Here is a 22,639-nt window from a genome sequence, read left to right on the forward strand (position 1 = left end):
AGGCCACCCCTTTAAAGGCTCGGGAGTTAGTTTCTAGTCCTCCACAAGCGGCCACTTCCCCTTTAAGTTGAATTTAAAGGACTTCTTGCGTGGGGGAGAAGTGGCGGTGAGAATTCCCACTCGCTCCACTTCTCCCAACAGTACAGTTCTCAATTTGTCAGCATCTGGTTCGCTGGCTTCCCCTTTAAAGGTTGGCGTTGTAGTCCGCCGAGATCTGTGGCCACCCCTTTAAGGAGATTTAAAGGGGCCTCTTCCAGGCCCAGCTCTTCCAGCCTCCGCCTCCGGTCGCCATGAAAGGCGCGAGGGGGGGGGCGGGGCCGCGGGGCCAGCCCTCCAAAGCCCCGGATGTGAGGCAACGGTGACGGGTAAAGCTTGTCTGTCTGCCGACATAAAAGTCTCTTCCTCCTTTCCTCCGTCTGTCTGACTTGCGTCTTAAGAGATCCGAAACGTCTGTTGGGCAGCGAGGGAACTCCAGCTCACCCTCCTGTCGTCTCCTTTGGAGTCTTGGGCCTCTTCTCCGCCAGGACTTCCCTGCCCCTCCTCCCTCTTCCTTCTCAGCCTACGCCTCCTTCCTCTCTCGGCCTCCTCCCACTCTCCGCCCCCTTCCCCCTCACCCCTCTACAGCCTTAGTCGTTGATAGGTTGAGAAGTGTACGTCAAGACGAAGGGCGGAGTCAAACTGGGGGAGTGAGTAATATGTAACCGCCCTCAAATCTTGGATTGGGTATGTCAGATTAGCTCCGCCCTTCATCAAGTCTTGTGACTCGACTGGTTAGAAGTAGGTGCTTGGGGCGGTTCTCCAGATGACCCCGCCTCTTCCTGCTCTTCGTTCATTGGCCCGTCTCCTGACGGCGTCAAGGCGAGGATCTGGATGTAGTGCGCGAGGCCTAGGGGACGGTTGGCCGCTGGGCGGCGCGCGGTCGCGGAAGGTCCCAGTCGACAGCCAGCAACGGCTTCTCTCCCTTTCCGCTGCTTGGCTTAGCCCACAGGCAGCCTGGCTTCTCGCGCACGCGCGTGGTGATACCACGATCCGGCTGGCAGCTCAGCGGGATCCCCCGCCGTGCGTGGTGGCTAGAGCACGGGGCGCGCTTTGAGAGCGCCAGCCGCGCGGGAAGGAAATCGCATCCCGTTTATCGCTCGGTGCAGTGGGAGAGTGCTGGCCTGTGGTCTCCGCGTGCTAACAGGAAAAAAACAGTGCCGGGCACCTCCTCACATATTAACTCATTTGACAATTAGGAGTATCTTAGGAAAGTACTGCTATCGGCCCCATTTTACAGATGGAGAAGGGAATTGATGCACATTTAGTTTCCTAACCAAGATTTGGACTCAAGAAGCTTAGCTCCAGGCTGTGCTCTTTACCACTGCTCTGTTCTGCCTCTAAGTTATGAAAGATGTAGAGTGCCGCTTGTGTCCTCTGGTTGCCTGGGTTACCCTTTTAATGTGGACATTACACTGACAGTCAACTTGCTTTTCTTATGTATAAAATGAGTATAATTCTCACAGGGCTATGTGTAGGTCAATTACCTGTGACAGGTTGTTGTAGGTGCTTAATTACAGCTGATTACTCTTAGCTCTTGAATCCAGCAGCAGGTTCCTGGCCTGCGTGTTAGGAGGAACTCAGGACCATCTTGAACAAGGCCTTAGTCCACTCTGGGACTTTCAGTCTCCTGTTTTTTGCCGCGCTGCGCATCTTGCGGGATATTAGTCCCCCGACCAGGGATCAAACCCGTGCCCCCTGCAGTGGAAGCACGAAGTCCTAACCACTGGACTTCCAGGAAATTCCCTCGGTCTCCTCCTTGATGTAAGTGAACTGAGAGAACCCTGACCAGGGTCACATTAGCTTCTGGAGCATACTCAGAAGTATCCCTCCACATAGGAAAATTCTCAAATCAAGAGGGTATCTCCAATGACCATTCCTCTACCCCCTCCCTATATCCAACCTTCATCATCTTCCCTGGTCCCTCCCGTTTCCTAGTTTCGGGTGCCAAAGTAGAAACATCAGCCAGTACTGCCAGTTAATCTCAAACTCAGCTAGAGACATACAAAAGAATCAGAAACATATCGAAAACTTTACTAGAAACACAGAAAAAAATATAACTGTCTCAGAGACTTCCCCTCCCTCCAGGATGGATGGACAAACAGATGGAGCTTCTAAGTCCGATGGGGCCGCTCTCGATCCCCTTCCTCCTCCTCCAGGAGCAAGGCATCCAGCTCCTGCAGTCGCTGCTGCAGCAGGGGTCCTACATCTGGGCTGGGGGCCAGATTGGGAGTAAGGGTCCTGCCAGCTGCAGCCCGGGCCCCGCGAGATGGCCGCCGGGATCGAGGAAGACTACTGTCCCGAAACTCTACAGTTCGCCGGAGCTTCCTTGAGCTGGTGAAAATCAGAGTCCCGTTGCGCTCCCGGGGTTCCTCAAAGATGGTCTCAAAGGTCCTGGACCAGGCAGGGAGGAGTGCTGGTTACCAGCACGCCCCCTGGTTCCAGATTTCCCTCTGTCACCCCCAAGCCTTCAAAGTTTCTCACCTCCTGGTTGTGGGTGACTGGTAATTCTTGTTGGTGTAAATTTCTTCCAAGCTGAACTCCTTCTTGTTCAACCTGTGAGCAAAGAGGAGCAGAGGCCTCTGAGAAACCTGGGGCCAGTGGGCCTGGAGAAGGGATAATCAAGGCCTGGTCTGTATTTCAGTTTCTAGGACGTGCCAGGAGTGCTGCCTGAGGCAGACAAATGGTTCTAAGCATAAACCATGTCCAGACCAAATTGACTCCTCCAAGCTGGACTGTGCTCCCTGAGAGGAGATGAAGCCACACTCAGGGGATCTGAGCCTACACCTGTTTGGCCAAGGCAGCTCCATGCACAAGAAGCCTCTCACCTGATTGGTCGAGGCAGCCCCATTGGTGTAAGGTTTGGTTGAGAACGGGCCGGTGTCCTGCGTATTCTGAATCGAGAAACCTTTCCCATGGTCTGCAAAAACGGGGCAGAGTGTAAAAGTGCAGCATGGGCTCAGGCTCCCACTTGTCTCCTCCCCCTTCATCTGTACCTCTACCTTGGTCTTGGGGTCTGAAAGCACCTGGTCTTCTGAGGCCCTTGGCTCCTTCCTCTTGGTTGAGCTCAACCTGCAGAGAAGGTCAAAGCTCAGGGCCAAACAGCATTCACAGCAACATCCCCATCTCCTGCCCACTGGATACTAGGGAAGGAGGCTGGGCCCAGACTATGGCCAGAGCTTTAAGGAGGGTTTATCAAGAGCACTACCTGGGTTCTGCAGGTTCAGAGAAGGAAGAAGTGGACGTGGTAGACGAGCAAGATGTGACGAGGGGAGGAGAGCCTCCCACTCCTCCAAGAGGGAAGACCTCTTTCCGGAGACAGGGCCGAGGGGGTGGCGGGGCTCGGGCCATCTCTCCACCACCCACAGTGTGCCGCCGAGGCCGTGGCCGGCTTGGGTGGGGTGGAGCAGGGGGCCAGCTGCAGGTATCTGGGCCAGGGGGCCCCAGATCAGGGCAGGAGTGGCTTCGGCCCAGAGAGGGCTTAGGGAGAGGTGCTGGGGGATTCTGGTCTTGGGCCCGCCATTGGCGGATAGGGGGCCGGGGACTGACAGATGCAGTGCCCTCAGCAGCCCCAGACTGCTCGGCCTCTGAGATGGCAATCTTCAACTCCAACTTCATGGGGGGTGATGGGGGCGGGGGCCGTGGGGCTTTGTTGGGTGTGAGGAAGATGTCAGCAAAGCTCTCCAGCTTGGAGCGGACGGAATGGAAGAGGGGGGCCAAGCCCCAGGGACTGAGGCGGGGGCGTAAAAGGCTGGATGGCGGTGGGGTCGATGGGAGCTCCAGAACAGGATCTGGGGCTGAGGAAAGGAGAGGGTCAGGTGGGTATTCCTCAGCTGCAGGTGTCTAAGCCCCACTTCAGTAGCCTTAGTCCCTCCCCAAACACTAATCTTTGCCCACAGAGGAATAAGCCCATCCCTAAAATACCAAGCCCTAAATTCAGAAGTTAAGCTTCAGGTCTCTGAAGTCTAAACCCCATCTTCATACACCAAGCTCTGCCCCGGGAGGGGGTTAAGCCCCATCCCCAACTCGTCACCTCACACTTCTAAGCTCATCTAGAATGTTCCAGAACCCCAAGTCTCATCCATCTGAGTCCTTACCTGGTGGTGGGCTCTCCAGAGGGTTTGCAGACAGGGCAGATGGCTGGAATGAGGGTTCCACGTCCCTGGGTGGAGGCTTTGGCTGGTGAACCATCATCCTTGGCTCAGTTCTGGGGTGAAGTGGCAAGTAAAAGGCTGAGGAAGCTTCCAGATTCAGATCCCACCTGAGCCAGCACATCCCCTGTCCCTTAAGCCTTCTGAAAGTGCTACAAGGAAGGACTGGACATGTAAATTCTGATGTCCCTAGCTCTGGCTGCCTGGATAATGGCTGTTGCCTGCACATCTTGATAATCCCTTCCCCAGCCCTCTCACCTTCTCGCTGGGACGGTGAAGTTGGGAGTCTCATCGGCAAAGCCCTGGATATAAACAGGGGATGGTTGTGAGGAGGCAGGGAAGCCCCCTGTGGTCTCCGTAGCTTCCCACATCCCGACTCTCTCGGTCTCCAGATTCCTGCCTGGGTTCACACTAAAGACTTTTTCATATAGGTCTTTGCTCAGACAGTGTCTTCCGCCCTAAAACGCTGTCCTCCTTGCTCTGAGCAAAATCCACCCCAGACACAGCCCTCCTACCCCTGTCTTCTATGCCCACTGGCATGCCTGCCCCCAGCTGAACTCCTGACATCTTTCCCTGAAGTTTCCATACCTCTGCTGGGGGTCTGGAGCTGGCAATGTCCTCTAGCATCACCACCAGAGTGGGCTGGGGGGCCTGGTCCACCTTTTGTGAAGGGCCCTCCTCTGGGCCAGGTGTTGTCCTTGATCGCCGCCTCAGTGTGGAAGGGGGCCGATGCACACGGCTCAAGGGCTCTCGGCATAAGTGCAGTGGGTCGGGAGGCCTAGAGAGGGACCAGGAATATCAGTGGGGCTCAGCTGTGTTCCCAGCTTACCCCCCATCCTGCCATGCTCACCTGGCTTGTGGGGACCACGTGGCCTGTCGGGGTGGTGAGGCAGGTGGATGGCTGTGGACAGAATCCCGACGGTTGCTGCAGTGCCGTGGGGTGGAGATCTCCTCTTGGGGCACGAGGGGGACCTAGGGGAGGAGGAAGTGTCAAGAGCAAGGTGATGGAATGAGGCTGGACAGGACCTCCCTGTGCCTAACAGTGCCCTATGCCACAAAAATGACACAAATCGTGGCTAGAATTCATTCAAGATCCCCAAAGAAGAGGTCAGTGATGGCCCTCAATTAAGGACCAGATATGACAGTGTCCTGAGCTGCTGGTGTGGGAGCTGGATAATGTCACCCAGGCTATTTGAAGAAATGAAAAGGAGAGGGTGACCTGGAGTGAGTCACTGCCCTATTTGGGGCCTCAGTTTTTCTAATCTGTGCAATGGAGCCAAAGTCCTCAGCCTGCTTCCCAAGGATTGCCTAGAAGTTGGCCTGGGAAGAAAGCAGAAGGGTTTCTCATACTTAAGAGTTGTAGGGATGTGGTTTCAGCCCAACAGAGTTGGTAGTGGGGAATGGGCACTGGAGACACTGCCCAATTCCAGGCTGGAGTGAGAGCCAAGGAAAAACAAAAGACAAAAAAAAAAATCTAGCATTAGGGAGGCTGCCTGATGGACGAGTGTGAGTGTGAGGTGTTTGGACCTCAGTTATCCTCACTAGTGATCTAGTTTGACTTTGGTACTGAGGGGACCTGAGGGAGAAGGGGGCCTCTCAGTTCAAGGGGCTCACCATGTGGGCAGCCATGACATCTTCCAGGACCACGGCCAGGACCCGCCGAGAGGCTTTTTCCAACGGCGAAGGGGCCCCGAGGGGCTGCAGCTTCGGCCGTTTGGGGCTCCTGGCTCCCCATAGCGCTCGAGCCAGGGGCTGGCGGCACAGACCCTGCCGGCCAGGCGGGCTGGAGGATGAGAGAAGCAGAGGACGGTCGCCTGAGCCTGTTGTTGGCTCTGTGGTTTCCCCGGTACGGCCACCAGGCTCCCCGTTTCCCGGGCTCAAGACAGGCGGGCGGGGTGCGCTCTCACCTGGAGTCCCCGGGCAAGTCCATGGGGGAAGCGGCGGCTCCGGGGAGTCCCTGGGGGATCCCAGGCTCCAGCCTGGGGTGGGGGGGGGAGCGGGGGAGCCGGGAGTGAAGGCCAGCCCCTCCCGTGGGGCTCCGCCCTTCATGGTCCGCCCGCGGCTCCCGGTAGCTCACGGTCCGGAGCCCTGGGGCGCGTAAGGGCGCCCCCGCCTGGCTGCCAGGAACAGGTGTCTTCCCGCTGCCGCCGCAGCGACCAGCGGATCACTCGCGCCCTGTCTGGCCCGCGAAAACCTGGATTGCTGCGGCCCCCGTTCTCCCACGGCCCGAGCCTCCTGGGGCCTTTGTCCCTGCAGATTCCGCCCGTAGATTTCCCCGGGATCAGCAGGGATCCCGGTCCTCAGAGGTTCAGTTTCCGCCGGAACCCTCTTCAATTCTCATCCACCCCCAGCGAGTGGCCGAGGACTCCGAAGCAATACTCCCACACGCCGACGGTTCCCACTCCCACTAGATCCCCTAGACTAGACCCCCGCGGAAAGACTCCTACAGCGCGGTTCCTCCAAACAGACGCCGCGCGAGGATCCTCCTCTCCCTGTGAGCTTCGGCTCCGCAAAGCTCCACTCAGACAGGGGCGGCCCGAGCTTGAGCATCAGGAACTCAGTCCGGATCCCTGGGGATCCACTGTCAAGCAGATACCCCCCCCCCCCTTCACTCCAATCCCGGGAGGTCCCGCCCACAGACCCCCTCCCTCCGCCCCCCCCGATCCCCGCCCAGCTCTCTCCCCAGCCGGGGACCAGATGGTTCAAAAGTTTCTTTCCCTCCCTCCTCCCGCCCTCTCTGCAGCCGTTCGGTGCCCTCCCCCGCGCGCCGCTCACCGCCGCCTCCCGCGGATCCCGGGTCTTCGACGGCTCCCACCTCCGGCTCCTTTAAAACTAGCCTTACCCAGCACTGCCCAACCGCCGAGGGCCTTCTTCTCGAAGCCCTGGGGCACCGCCCAATCGCCGGTCCCCGTCTTCCGGGGTGGTGAGAAACTAAGTGAAGCCGCCTGGCGGCCATCATCCCTAGGGGCAAGGAGCCAAATTTGGCAGCGCCGCCATTATAATTGAGGGCAGATTGCGCTGAACCAGATGAACCGAAGTAGACCGGACGGCGTCATCTTCTCCGGTCAGTGAGTGGCCGAAGACTATGGCAAGTTTCTCGAGCTATTGAGGCAACTGTCCTGAAGCTAGGTTGCCGCCACGTTTTTTAAGGGCGTCTTCCGGTTCTTTCGTTTTTAGGCCAATAAACGTGAACTGAGTGCTAACGATATGTGAAATTCCCAATTTCCTAGAGAGGCCCCATTAAGCCCGTTTCCAGTAACATCGAAGGCTCCTGAACCGGGTTCCCACGTTGCAGGGAAGAGTTTGGCTAGGGCTGGTGCCGCCTCAGGCTCCTTTGCTCGCACGGTGGCGTGGAGAGACTGGGCTCAGTCAAAGTGGGGAAGAGGGTGGGGCATTGAGCTTCACTTTACCCGAGTGTTCTATAGAGGGCTCAGTACAGAGGCGTCATTGCAGGAGACCAGTAACCACCTTGGTGTGCTTGATGGCTCCGCTTTTCTCTGGTGCTCCCACGAGCCCTCTTTCAAGAGGGGCCTGGCTGATGGGGTGTGTAAATAGTCCTTAGTAGTAGGGGATCGGGGATGGAATCCTGCTGCTTAGAGAGGCTGCGTCACGGAAATTTTATACCAGGAGCCTGCTGTTGGTGGGGAGGTAGTGGGCATGTACTGGCTTCTTGTACTGTGAAGGCGCCCTCACTGCCTAACCAAAGCCCATGCCTCCACTAGTTCTCCTTCCCCAGGATTCCCTGGTCCAAACTAGTACTCTTCTTTTTTTTCTTTATTTAAAAAAATTATTTATTTTTGGCCGCGCTCCCAGGGCATGCGGGATCTTAATTCCCCGACCAGGGATCGAGCCCCTGCCCCCTACAGTGGAAGCTGGGAGTCCTAACCACTAGACCGTCAGGGGATTCCCTAGTATTTATTTTCTTGATAGAACAAAAAAGCCTGGAGGCTAGAATCCTGGGTCTGAGATGAAGGTGTGGAGTGACCTACTCAGCCCAGCATAATTCTCTTTTATGGGATTGAGTGATAAGAGTAATGATCCAGAAAGGAAGATATGGAAAGAACAGCATCGGTAAGAGTTGGTGTGGAAAATGAAGACTCCCGACTCTAACCAAGGACTCATCCAGATAGGTCTCTGGGACTACAGTGACTCTCTGTAGCACAAGGCCTGCTGGGGCCTCTGGAAATGCATGGTGAGACTTCTGGTGCGAATAAGCAACAGCTCTTCCAACTAGAAGTGTTCTCTCTCCCCGCTGGAGCAGGGCCGGCTACACAGGTGCTTGAGGATGTTCCCTGCTGGTATGGTGATGCTTCCAGCTGTGAGTAGAGATCCCTCTCAACTTTGATGAGTTGAGAGGGCCCCTGTAGGCTTTCACTTTCCTGCTTAAATACACAGGTGTTTCCCAGACTCCAGGGCAATGAAAACCTTTCAAGGGCCGAGCAAGCCTGATCTGAGTTTTGAGGGCAAAGGAAGTAGCCTAAAGAAAGGGCCTGAGAATCTGGCGGGGAGGGCCCAGCCCTATGATCCTAACTTGGGGTGCTGGAGTTCATCAAATTGAATAAGGTGGACTGCGGTTTCTTGGCCCTCAGCCCAGGCCAGCAGTGACGAGCCTTCACACCCTCACGGCCTTGCCTCTGGAAATAACCCTAGAGGGAGGATTTCCAGTCACCTCTTTGTGACTACCATTTCAAAAACTCTTACCTTATCCACCACCTGTGTACACACCCCAGGCGTGGCCAATGTGTGCTGATCCAGTGGCAAGAGGCCTCACCCAGCCTCCTACGGGACAGGTGATGTGGCTGGAGATTGGCACATCCGTGTATCTATTCTTAAGAAACTCTGGACCCCTTTAGGCTCTGGGCTCACATCTGCTTAACTGTTCCTGGCCTTAGAGGTCTCATTTGTAAAATGGGAACAATAAACCCTGTCATGCCTGCCTCAAAATAGAAGATCAAGTGAGAAGGCACATCTGAAAGTGCCTGATAAGTAAGTTAAGTCTCAGGCTGCAGGTAAAAAGAGGATGATAAAAACTGCCGCTTTCCCTCAGAGTGCTCTATCCCTTCTGGTCCTCAAGCCAGCTGCTCTGCTCAGTATCTTTCTCTGTAGAAGCCTCTAGCCTGAGCTCTAGATCAGCCAGGGAGGATTGGGTTGGGTTGTGGCTGCAGGGTGTTGAGATGGAGGGATGTTCAGTTATAGCCCTTTGCCAAGAACCACCCCAGAGAAATGACAGGAAGTCTTGGGTTTGGGTTGCTACTCTGGTTCGCATCAACCATTCAACAAAATTTCATTACCTGTGTGCCATGCTGTGGGAACAGACAGGTGCCTGTCCCTAGGAGTTTGGAGTTTATATGCCTGTGTACAAGGTTGCCGTTGCCTCTGCTGCTTCCCTCAGCCTCAGTCCCCTCCACCCTGAAGTATTTAGTCCACCAGGTGCCAGCACACTCCTGTCCAATTTAGTTCCCCTGGTGAGGAGCTTTCAAGACCACCTCTGGGGGCTCTTCCACTCTGGTCAGCTACTTGCTAGAATTTTTATTTATCTGGGAAAAGTGGTCCTGCCCATTGTCTAGCTCGTCTTCCCCAGTCTAGAACCATCTGCCACCACTACTATCCTCACCTCCTTTTATTTTTTATTTATTTGTTTTTTAAGTGGGTATGATAGGCAGGTGTCAAGTTTGGAGGAACTGAATGGTAAAGTGATAGGGCCTGGACTTCCCTGGCGGTCCAGTGGTTAAGACTCCTCACTTCCCCTGCAGGGGGCACGGGTTCAATCCCTGGTCAGGGAACTAAGATGCCACTTACCCCACAGTGCGGCCAGAAAAAAAGTGATAGGGCTTATGGTGAGGATGTCAGGGGGAGGAAGAACATTGGGAGGATTAGAGAGAGAGTCAAGAAGTGTAAAGGGAGCTACCTATTAGTATCTGAAACAGATGTATGTCACTGTGCCAGTTATTCATTTATTACCTCTTGGAAAAAAATTCATTCTTTTTGCCTGCTGTGTGAAAATGGATCTGGGCCCTTTAACTACTTTTTCTTTCCCAGCTGGTACAATGAATGTTTTGTCAGTAGAGAGTTGGGGAGACATTGCAGGAAGGAAGGGCGTTGCTTCCTGGTTCCCATGAGCCCTATTGGCAGGCTCCTGAAGTATGTAGTGGCCAGCGGCACCCAGATGCCAGCAGCTTCCCCTGGTGCACCCCTTGGACAGTTCAATGGTGCAGTGCCTCTGGTGAGACACCTTCCCATGAACAGTTTTCCCTGGCACCCTAGAGGGAAGATTTCCAGCATGTTCCACCAGGGTGACACTCCAGTGACTTCTGTGTTCTCCACCCAAAATTCTGGATCTCAGCTCCAGGGAGGCCCAGGTACAGGCTCTTTCTTAGGTGCAGTATCTCCAGCTGAGGGGTAGTGGCTGCTCTTATAGCTGCTATTCCTGCATTCTTTAGAATTCTCTTTCCTTCTTACTATCTATAGCAGGCGGAATTGTGTCCCTCAGAATTGTGTCCCAGTTCCTGTGACTGTGACCTTATTTGGAAATAGAGTCTTTGCAGACATAATCATTGAAATCATACTGTATTTGGTTGGGCCTCAATCCAATTACTGGTGTCCTTGTAAGAAGAAGGAAGTTTGGACACAGACTTGTGGAAAGGAGAAGGCCATGTGAAGACACACAAAGAGACATGCAAGAAGAATGCCATGTGGTAACAGAGGCAGAGATTAGAGTGATGCATGTACAAATCTAAGGAATGCCAGAGATCACCAGCAAACCACCAGAAGCTAGGAAGAGGCACAGAAAGATTCCCCCTAGGGTCTCAAAGGGAGTATGGCCCTGCTGATGCCTTGATTTCAGGATTCTAGTCTCCAGAACTACAAGAGAATAGATTTATGTTGTCTTAAGGCACCCAATTCGTGGTAATTTGTCATGGCAGCCCTAGGAAACTAATACATAATCCAATCCCTCATTTCTCTAATTCCCTTTTTTAGTTGATCATTCTTTTTTTTAAAAGTATTTTAAAATGTTATTTATTTATTTATTTGGCTGAATCAGGTCCTAGTCATGGCACACAGGATCTTCGTTGCCATGCGTGGGCTTTTCTCTAGTTGTGGTGCATGGGCTCCAGAGCGTAGAGGCTTGGTTGCTCCAGAGTGCGGGGGCTTAGTTGCCCCGTGGCATGTGGGATCCCAGTTCCCCATCCAGAGGCTGAACCCATGTCCCCTGCATTGGGAGGGACCACTGGACCACCCAGAAAGTCCCGATGATTCTTTTTTTTGGCTGCGCCGCATGGTTTGCGGGATCTCAGTTCCCTGACCAGGGATTGAACCTGGGCCACAGCAGTGAAAGCCCAGAATCCTAACCACTAAGCCACCCCAATTATTGGGGACTCCCAATAATTCTGTTTAATAAACTTCTGCTTGTTGAAATTGCTATGTGGATTCTCCCAATTGTACCCACACTTATACCATCACCAACAAAAATACTAGTGTTTTAGCACTAAAGAAAATGGAATATATGAATCTTGAAAGTTCCTACTGTAATTACTATGCAGATATTTCAGAGAGTAGGCCATTTTTGAGAGAGGTTTAAAATCTGCATTGCAGACATATTCCTTAAATGCATTTTGAATGCTCCTATCGCACCTGAGAAAAAAATAATAAATGAGAGCAGATGGTGCCTGTGAGGACAGCTGGCTCAACTGAAGTGGAGAAAGTTGGGCTAGACAGCTGCCATGTTATCTAAAGGCCATTCCTGACATCCTGTGGTTTCAGGTGGAGGCCAGCTCTAGACAACACTCAGAAAACAAGTCCAGGTAGAAGTTTCTAGAAATGACTGTACCTGATACTATAGGCTGAGAAGGCAGAGGGGCAGTGGTAACAGTGGCAATGCCGAGGCAGGGAGGTCCACGACACACACAAAATACATTCACCTGGCTATGACCTTTCCTCCAGAGAAAGAGGCCTAGACATGAGAGGCAAGGGCCCTGGCTGGTCAAGAAGGCTCTAGGGCTTCCCTGGTGGTGCAATGGTTAAGAATCCGCCTGCCAAGGCAGGGGACATGGGTTCGAGCCCTGGCCCGGGAGGATCCCACATGCTGCAGAGCAACGTGGCCCATGCGCCACAACTGCTAAGCCTGCGCTCTAGAACCCACGAGCCACAACTACTGAAGCCTGTGCTCCTAGAGCCCGTGTTCCACAACAAGAGAAGCCACCGCAATGAGAAGCCCGCGCACCACAACGAACAGTAGCCCCCACTCACCGCAACTAGAGAAAGCCTGCGCGCAGCAAAGAAGACCCAACGCAGCCAAAAATAAATAAATCAATAAAAAAAGAAGGCTATAAATATGGGATGACATGTCCATTTATTTGCTAAACACATTTTTAAAACTCAAACCACATGCCAGACACAAAAAATACTGTGGTGAGCAAGACAGTGAGAGTTCTTGTCCACAGAGAGACAAGTAAACAGACCAGGGCCTAGTGAGATAAATGCTAAACTCAGCTTATATGCAGGTTCCCAAAAGTGCACATAAGCAGAGCTAGAGAAACCTCAGAGAAGGTGATGAATCATCTAAGAACTGAGGGAAAGGGGGTCGGTGGGGAGACTGTGCATGGGTCATCCCAACTGTGCAAAGGACCAGAGGACAAAACTCAGGAGGCTGCAAATAATTGGGTGTCAGCCTCTCAGAACTAATGCATGCCTTTTAGAATAAATATGTTGGGGCTTCCCTGATGGCGCAGTGATTAAGAATCCGCCTGCCGATGCTAGGGACACGGGTTCGAGCCCTGGTCGAGGAAGATCCCACATGCTGCAGAGCAGCTGGGCCCATTCGCCACAGCTACTGAGCCTGTGCTATAGAGCCTGTGAGCCACAACTACTGAGGCCCGTGCGCCTAGAACCCGTGCTCCGCAGCAAGAGAAGCCACCACCATGAGAAGCCCGTGCGCCACAACGAAGAGTAGCCCCTGCTCACCGCAACTAAAGAAAGCCCATGCACAGCAACGAAGACCCAATGCAGCCAAAATTAAATTTTTTTAAAAATAAAAAAAAAAACAAACATTTTCCCAAGGTTCGGGCATCCAACCTCTTTTCCTTGGTTCCAACTGTCATTATATCCTCTAGGCCAGTGATTCCCCACTTGGGGGGGTGACTCCCCACTACCCCACCCCTCAGGGGGTGTTTGGCAATGTATAGAGACATTTTTTGGTTGTCCAGCATGGGGGTGGGGGTGGGGGTGGGGGGGAACGGAAGGTCCAGGGAGGGGTATGTGTGCGCTACTGACATCTAGTGGGGTAGAGGCTAGGGATGCTTCCACTAAACATCCTACCATGCACAGGACAGCGCCTCACAACAAAGAATTCTCTGACTCAAAATATTAATAGTACTGCGATTGAGAAATCCTCCTCTAGGCCTGCACATCTAACTGGCTGCTAAACATTTTCACATGGTTGATGAGCTGAGAGCTTCTTATTTTTTTCTAGATATTTTAGTTGACTATTCAACTACACTTTACTCCTGTTGCTAGCATATGACCTAAAATCCTGTTACCCGAGTCCTTCCTTCTCATGGTTTTCCCATGCCAGTCCCGAGTCTATTATGTACCTGTAGTTTAGGACAAATCCATGGGGGAAAAAAAACATGCAAAGTCTCTCTCCTCAAGGAGCTTACCTTCCAAAGCGGGAGAATGGACAATTTCTAATCGACATAGATAAGGGATCCTTCCTTATCTATGGATAATGGGTGGGCCCAGGGGTATCAGCTGTCTTGCTCAAAACCAGCCAGCCCTGCTCAGTGAAAAAGTGTCCCTTGTCCTCTACCATGCTCAGAATGCCCCGTGGACATGCGTGTAGGTGAAAACAGGTTTGTAATTATCTGAGTACAGAACCTATATTTATTTTATATAGAAGCACGAACTTACAAGTACAGTTTTAATCCTGACTTTTCCAGAAAGGCCTGTATAAATGGAGGAAAGACTGTATTTTGTTTTGTTTGGAACTTTGCCAAGAATTATTTGCCATTTTGGAAAATCATTGCACAGATGGCCACACTTGAATTTGAATCAGCAACACAACCCATCTGTGACAGCCTGAGTTTGTAGCTGCTGTGTTCACAGAAATCCTATATGTAGTGCAAGCATATTTCCATATGATTGCTTCACTAAATCCTTTGGCAAAGCCCTGCCCAAGCATTTACATATTGAGATATACATTACTTTTTTTTAAAGAATAATATAATACACGAAAGTGCACAAATCTTAATGAACCTCAATGTTCTTATTAAATAGAGACCACAGTCCCTACCCTCACATGGAGCGTTGATCAGGGTTAGATGATTCTAAGAAGGTTGTTGTGCACCTGGGGCAATGTAGAAGTTCCACAAAGGTGCTCAGCTCCCTACTGGCTTCTTTCAGGACAGGAACCCAGTTAATTTTGCGGCCAGGACGCACTCTCCGAGGCCTTGTGGGTCAGCAGAACAGAAGGAGCTGAGGTGGAATAGCCCAGAGGACGCTGACCAATGCGGGCTCGCTACATGGTAACCTCCGGAGACTCCTGATCCTGTTCTTGCGAACCCGGCCTCCTGTCAGGCGTTACCTAGCAACAGCGTCCTAGAGTCTGGCCCAAGAGGCCAATCAGCACGTACTTAGTTATTTCCGTGATGGGAACAGTCCAGTCACCGGGCGCTGTCAAAAGCCACCTCCTCAAGCTAATCTCCGCAAGCACCAATGAGGGGTTAGGAATTTTAAGAGCTGGAGCTGAGTATTCGGAGCTGGCTCTTATTTGGTAAGACCAGCTAGGGGGAAAGAATGACAGCTTCCGACTGCATCTGAATGATGGTTGTGAAGGCAGGTCGCCGCCATATTCTCTTAGGGCGTTTTCCGGTACCATTGTCCACTCTGAGTACCAGAGTGACCCATGACGTTGTGATTCCTCTGTTTGGGCCGCAGCTTGGCCCCACGCAAAGCCAAATCCGGGCTGGCTCAGACACCGGGTCTAGCAGGGCAGTGTCTCCTTGGTCCGGAAAAGAGAGTAGCTCTTGGATTGGGGCATCTAGGACCTGGGGACTGGAAGAATTCAAGCGCCGCCCTAGTCCCGTTCCCCATCTGCAGCCCAGAGCCTGGATCCGAGCCGAGGAGGCTGTGAGCTGTGTAACTTTGTCGCGCGGCGGAGTATTTCTTCTTGGAGAAGTGGTGAAATCCGAGGCGCAGAAGGGCCTTTTACCGAAAGTGATACTAGAGCCCTATGGCCACCTGAGGGCGCTCCGTGAGGCCCTTTAGTGGTCTCCCTTTGCCCATTTTTGCTCACTCTTTATTCATCTATTCACGATGTACGTAAGCCAGTTCTTGGGCTAGAACTGCAGATGCGGACTACTCAGGGCAAAATACCTGGAGCTGAGGGGAACAGAGGGGATAGTGGGCTGAGGCTTGGGGAGGGACTGTCCTAGAGTGTCTCTTGAAAGCCTTTTTTTTTTTTAATAATTTACTATGACCATCTTGCTTTGTCTATGACTACAGCATAGTTTCTTTTTAAAACGGCTGTATTGAAATGTTATTCACATACCAAGTAATTCACCCATTTAAAGTGTAAAATTCAATGTTCTTTAGTATATTTAGAGTTATGAAACCATCACCACAATCAACTAAACACATTGTCATCACTCCAGAAAGAAACTCCCCAGCCATCACTCCCCATTCTCCTCTCCTCCAGCCCCTGGCAACCACTGATCTACTTTATCTCTCTGTAGATTTGCCTTTTCTGGACATTTCATGTAAATGGAATCATAAGACATGTGGTCTTTTTTTATCCGGCTTATTTCACTTGGCATGTTTTTTTTGTTTGTTTTTTTTTTTTTAATTTATTTATTTATTTTTGGCTGTGTTGGGTCTTCGTTTCTGTGCGAGGGCTTTCTCTAGTTGCGGTGAGCGGGGGCTTCTTCATCGAGGTGTGCGGGCCTCTCACTATCGCGGCCTCTCCTGTTGTGGAGCACAGGCTCCAGACACGCAGGCTCAGTAGTTGTGGCTCACGGGCCCAGCCGCTCCGCGGCATGTGGGATCTTCCCAGACCAAGGCTCGAACCCGCGTCCCCTGCATTAGCAGGCAGACTCTCAACCACTGCGCCACCAGGGAAGCCCACTTGGCATGTTTTTGAAGTTCATCCGTATTATAACATGAATCATTATTTAGAATTTTTAAAATAGATTTTAGTTTTAGAGTAGTTTAGAGTTCACAGTAGAATTGAGCTGAATGTACAGAGTTCCCATATTCCTCTGCCCTCCCCCCAGCCTCCCCCACTATCAACAACCCATACCAGAGTGGCACATTTGTTACAATCTATGAACCTACATTGACTCATCATTATCACTCAAAGTCCATAGTTCACATTAAGATTCACTTTTGGTGTTGTACTTCTATGACTTTTGACAAATGCATAATGACATGTATCCACCATTATTATAGTATCATGTGCAATAGTTTCATTACCCTAAAAATCCTCTGTGCTCCAACTATTCATTCCTCCTTTTCCCAACCCCTGGAAACCACTGATCTTTTTATTGTCTCCATGGTTTTGCCTTTTCCAGAATGTCATATAGTTGGAATCATACAATAATCACTTAGTAATATGCATTTGAGGTCTCTGCATATCTTTTCATGGCCTGACAGCTCATTTCTTTTTAGCGCTAATATTTCACTGTATGGATGTACCACAGTTTATTTATCCATTCACTTACTGAAGGTCATCTTGGTTGCTTCCAAGCTTTGGCAATTATTATTATTTTTTTTTTTTTTTTCGGTATGCGGGCCTCTCACTGCTGTGACCTCTCCCTTTGCGGAGCACAGGCTCCGGACGCACAGGCTCAGAGGCCACGGCTCACGGGCCCAACCGCTCCGCAGCATGTGGGGTCTTCCCGGACCGAGGCACGAACCCGTGTCCCGTGCATCGGCAGGCGGACTCTCAACCACTGCGCCACCAGGGAAGCCCACAAGCTTTGGCAATTATGAATACAGTTGCTGTAAACATCCGTGTGCAGGTTTTTGTGTGGACGTAAGTTATCAACTCCTTTGGGTAAATACCAAGAAGCATAATTGCTGGATCATATAATAAGAGTATGTTTATTTTTCTAAGAAATTGACAGTCTTACAAAATGGCTGTACTAATTTTTTTCAATGAATTCCTTAGGAGTTTGTATATCGTGTCACCTACATATAGCAAGAGTTTTACATCTCTCCAATCTGGATGGCTTTTATTTCGTAATCTTGCCTAATTGTTCTGCCTAGAACAGTATAATGTAACAGAATAAAATGGAAGTGATGAGAAAAAAATATATATATATATATTATAGTATGTAATAATGAGAATAATATTGGTGAATAGAATAGAAATGAAAAGAGTGGGCCTCCTTATCTTGTTCCTGACCTTATGGGAAAATCATTCAGTCTTTCATCAAGTTGAGGACTTTCCCTTTTATTTCTAGTTGTTGAGTGTTTTTATTATGAAGGGGTGTTGGATGTTGTCAAGTTCTTTTTGCATATCTGTTAAGATGATCCTATGGTTTTTGTCCTTATTTTATTGACATATGATGTATTACATGAATTGATTTTCAGATGTTAAATCAACCTTGCACGCCTGGGCTAACTCCCATCCAATCATGCTATATAATCCTTTCTGTGTGTTGGATTTGGTCTTCTCTTGTATTTTGTTAGGTATTTGTTTTTATTTTTATTTGTGGTAAAATTCACACAACATAAAATTTATCATCTTGACCATTTTTAAGTGTACAGTTCAGTAGTGTTAAGAATACTCACATTGTTGTGCAACCAATCTCCAGACCTTTCTCATCCTGCAAAACTGGAACTCTGTATGTAATAGGGAAGAACCTTTTGTATTCTATCACAAGTTAATCACTAAAGAGATGTTGCCTCTAAGCTTACATTATACATAATGGCCCATCTCTGGGACCCCTGCTTGCCAGGTAATGAGCATTAAGCTAAATACCTTTGTTTAGCTCACAGAAAACATCCTGACCAGGCCCACCTGTGAATGACTGTGGGAGGAAGAAATTAACACATCCCCTTTGGAGGCAGATGGGAATCAGGAAGTATTTTGCTTTACTCCCTCCCATTTTTGTATAAAAGGAGCCTGAGTTGTAACTCAGGCAAGATGGTTCTTTGGGCACAAACCCACCATCTTCTTGGTCAGCTGGCTTTCTGAATAAAGTCGTTATTCCTTGCCCCAGCAACTCCTCTCTCGATTATTGGCCTGTCCTGTGGTGAGCAGTACGAGCTTAGACTCAGTAACATATACTTATTAAAAAACTCCCCGTATTCCCCTCTCCTCAGCCCATGGTAATCACCCAACCACCATTCTACTTTCTGTTTCTATGAAATTGGCTACTTTAGATACCTCATATAAGTGGAATCATACATATTTATCATTTTGTGACTGGCTTATTTCACTTAATGTCCTCAAGTTTCCTCCAAGTTGTAGCACATGTCATGTTTCCTAACTTTTCATGGCTGGATAATATTCAATTGTATGTAAACACCACATTTTCTTTATCCATTCATTGGTCCATGGACACCGGGGTTTCTTCCACCTCTTGACTATTGTGAATAATGCTGCCATAAACGTGTGTGCATCAATATCTCCTCAAGACACTGCTTTGAATTCTTTAGGGTATATACCCAAAGTGGAATTTTTGGATCATAAAGTAATTCTATTTTTAATTTTTTGATGAACCACTATAATGTTTTCCAGAGCAACTGCACCATTCTACATTCCCACCAACAGTGCACAAGAATTCTAGTTACTCCACATCCTCACCTGCACTTGTTGTTGTTTTTTTTATAATAGTAGCCATCTTAATGTGTGTGAGGACAGTAGAGTTTTTTGACTATTGAAGACAGGCTTATCTAATCATCTGTTTTAAACACTTACTTTTAGTGCAATTTCTCTAGCTCTTTATGTTTCAGCCAGTTTTTTTCCCTTTCTTCTGTTTTTAATTAATTAATTATTTTATTTATTAATTTATTTTTGGCAGTGTTGGGTCTTCGTTGCAGGCTTTCTCTACTTGTGACGAGCTGGGGCTACTCTTCGTTGCAGTGTGCGGGCTTCTCATTGTGGTGGCTTCTCTTGTTGTGGAGCATGGGCTCTAGGTGCACAGGCTTCAGTAGTTGTGGCATGGGGGCTCAGTAGTTGTAGCTCACAGGCTCTAGAGCGCAGGCTCAGTAGTTGTGGCACATGGGCTTAGTTGCTCTACGGCATGTGGAATCTTCCTGGACCAGGGCTGGAACCCGTGTCCCCTGCATTGGCAGGCAGATTCTTAACCACTGCGCCACCAGGGAAGTCCTCGCTTTCTTCTTAATTGTTTCACAATGGTTATCTTTTTCTGTGCTCAACTCGGAGGTGAGAGACTATCTTATTCCCTGGGGTGTGTCACTGTGCCCTTCTCATGGTAGATTCCATATAAATCTTAACAGGTAAATACATTGGAAATACGACCATCATCTGAGGTGAAATATGCAAGAGGCCTACTGTCGTACTCTCAGATGCTTACAGAGGACACTACTAAGCTAGAAGTGAAGTCTGTACTGCATTATGATGCCTTTACTACCTGGGGGCTGCTGGCTCCACTGGGGGCTTTTCCAGTGCCCTAGGCAACTAGACCTGTGTGTATCTGTCTCCCTCAGTAGGTTGTAAGCACCACTTGGAGAAGGCACCCCTAGAGCCACCTCTTTCTGGTCCCAAGCATTATAGTTGGAGATGCCATGTTAAATCACTTCAGACATGGAGAGCCTCAGGTGCTCCAGGACTAAACCTTGAGTCAAGTCCAGTGGAGACCTAAGCATCTGGAAGGCTGTGGAGAGGAATGTAAGTAACCTCCACGGCCGAGGTCACTTTGAGTAGCTCCCTGCTCTCTACCCAGCGCCTACAACTGTGCTCAACCCAGTGGGTGCTTAATAAATGTTTGACCATCGTCCAAGTCTGGGTGTAAAGGCGGCAGGGAATCCTAGAGCAACGCAGACGAGGCTCTGGCGAGAGCGGGGCCGAGCGCCAGGCCAGGGAGGAGGCCGGTGCTGTGAACTCTTGGGCAGCAGAGCTGCGCCGCTGTCCCTTGGCACGTACACCCAACACAACACCTGCGGCCGAGCAGGTGCTGAACAGTGGCTGGCTGGGCCTCCAGGAAGATGGCCTGCCCTCAACTCTATTGCTGGCTTCCTTCCAACCGGAACGATTCTCTCAGACCCAATCAGGACACTGGCTCTTTGCCTTCTGCCGGACACCACCCAATCACAGTGCGCGGGAGGGAGAAGGGCGTGAAGCTCAGCAGCGCCATGACACTTCAGGGCGAAGAGTTTAGGGCCCTGGCGCCGCCTAGCGGTGGGTGAGGTTCAACCGCGCTTCCACTGCGCCCGAAGGCATCTTCCCAGGCTCTAACCCCGGTCCTTGCAGGACCCGTGAGAGTAACATCGGAGGGGTTTTCACTGGCCCCAGGAGAGGCTGGTCGCGGAGACTTTCGGGCCTCCTCGGCGACGCTTTGCGTCCGAGCAGAGGCCGGCTTAGCCCCGCTGCGTCCAGAACCCGGCGCCCAGCGGCGAACCCGGGGAGAAGCTCTGGACCCACGGCGCTGCCCCCGGACCCGCTCCTTGCCGGCGGGCAGGGGGAGGCCCGGTCCGGGCGAGGGAGGCCGGGCGCCGTGAGCTTCGCGGACGTGGCCGTGTACTTCTTCCCGGAGGAGTGGGGGTGTCTGCGGCCCGCGCAGAGGGCCCTGTATCGGGACGTGATGCGGGAGACCTACGGCCACCTGGGTGCGCTCGCTGAGGCCCAGCCCTCCCCTTTAACCTTTTTCTTGTGACCGGGCGACCTTTAGGCTTCGGTCCGGGCGCGCCTGAGAGTGTGTCTATTGTTGGGACGGGTCTTCTCTCCGAGTGATCGGGAGGCTGCACCCCACCCCAGCAGAGGAAGCACCTTCTCTAGGCTCCATCCTCTCACCCTGTCCGCTGTTGGCCCTTCTCCCCTAGGATTTGCAGGTCCCAAACCGGCCCTCATCTCCTGGATGGAGGGAAGGAAGGAGGCATGGAGCTCGGAGGCCAAGGATCCCGAGGAGGGGCCGAGGGGCCCAGGATCTGGGATAGGTGAGGAAAACTGAGCTGAGCTGGAAGTCAGCCTCTCTTGGGAGTGAGCCAGGCGGCCCTTTCTCCCAGGAGCCCCTCCCGCTACCTTCCGCAGCCCTTCTCTTTAAAGACCCCAGTTAGTACGAATCCAGTGAACCCTCTCTTCCCAAATTCTCTTTACCACACCTGGCGTCCTCCTTGCCTTCAAGGGAAGCTGGTCCCACTGTCCACACTGTGGGTTTGGGGTGAGGCAGCTCTGTTGGGGATTGAGATCTTTTGCCTTCTTTCTGCTTAGAGCATTGCTGTCCAACAGAGCTTTCTTCAGTTATGAGAATGTGCTGTATCTCTGCTGTCCAACATAGAAGCCACTATCCACATGTGGCTATTTAGAACTTAAAATGTGGCTAGTGTGACTGAGGAAGGGAATTTTAACTTTTAGCTAATTTAAGCCTAGACACTGCCATGTTTCTGATTGGCCTTGCAGAGGGGCCAGTTCACTTTGTCAGGTTTCTTGGCCCACCCTTGCCTCTAAGGAAGTACCCTGCCATTTGAAGCTGCCTAGACCCCTCAATATAAGTAATTTAATGACTTGCCACCTTCCAATTAAGATGGCAACAGGTGTTTTTGTGTGCTTAAAAGGCACTGAGGTCTCAGTTTGAGAAATGGTTTCACTGAAATGCCCACATCTAAGGTCTTTAACCAGGGAGAGGTGTTAGCTTCCCTATGAAAAGAATTCAGCACTTTCTTATGAGAACACTATACAGTTTTGGAGGCCCTGAGTGAGGAAGAAGGGATGGTACTTTTCCTGAAAAGGGGAAACTTGTACCTGAGGCAGGTGGGGTATCTCTGGACGAGGGGGTCACACTCAGACCCCTGCGCCTCGGATGAATGGGTACTCAGTCTCATGTGCTGCTCCATCTCCATGGACAACTGCCTGCTTCCCAGAGAGAGAGAGCTATGTGGTTCACAGCACCCTGCACTCTTCCCCTGGATCCAGTGTGGCTGTTGATTTGAATAATTAGAGCACTGGCCACCCACAGAAGGGAGAAGTCCTATTCATGTCTGGACTGTGGGCAGCTCTTTGCGTTCCCCGCACTGTTAGGTAGACGCAGGTAGGTCCACTCTGGTTACCGTCCCCATGTTTATGGTCATGTGGCATCCACTTTTCCCAGAGGCCTCACTTGGGCTAGCACCAGCTGCTCCACGCAGGACACACCTGTGCCCTATGACCGCCACTTCCACTCAAACAGGTCCTCTACATCCACAAGTGCAGACCTACGTGCACAGACTGTGGGTGCCACTCTACATATGCCCATCCCCCCCACCCCCCAGCCAACATGGGCTCATGCATTGGG

The 22,639-nt window shown here is 51.2% G+C and overlaps 1 protein-coding gene across 1 annotated transcript; it reads right to left on the reverse strand.

The window, feature by feature from the left end:
• Positions 1 to 2,049: 2,049 nt before the first annotated feature.
• Positions 2,050 to 6,161, reverse strand: PRR14 (proline rich 14). The gene is made up of 11 exons (XM_065892740.1): positions 6,095 to 6,161; positions 5,802 to 5,970; positions 5,038 to 5,159; positions 4,776 to 4,965; positions 4,446 to 4,489; positions 4,134 to 4,243; positions 3,245 to 3,833; positions 3,039 to 3,108; positions 2,865 to 2,956; positions 2,521 to 2,592; positions 2,050 to 2,430 (listed from the first exon to the last, which is right to left on the reverse strand). The coding sequence occupies exons 1-11, from the start codon at positions 6,115 to 6,117 to the stop codon at positions 2,151 to 2,153; spliced, it is 1,761 nt and encodes a 586-aa protein (XP_065748812.1). The 5' UTR covers positions 6,118 to 6,161; the 3' UTR covers positions 2,050 to 2,150.
• Positions 6,162 to 22,639: the final 16,478 nt, after the last annotated feature.

The sequence above is a fragment of the Phocoena phocoena genome, chromosome 15 (genome assembly GCF_963924675.1).
Source record: "Phocoena phocoena chromosome 15, mPhoPho1.1, whole genome shotgun sequence".
NCBI lineage: Eukaryota > Metazoa > Chordata > Mammalia > Artiodactyla > Phocoenidae > Phocoena > Phocoena phocoena.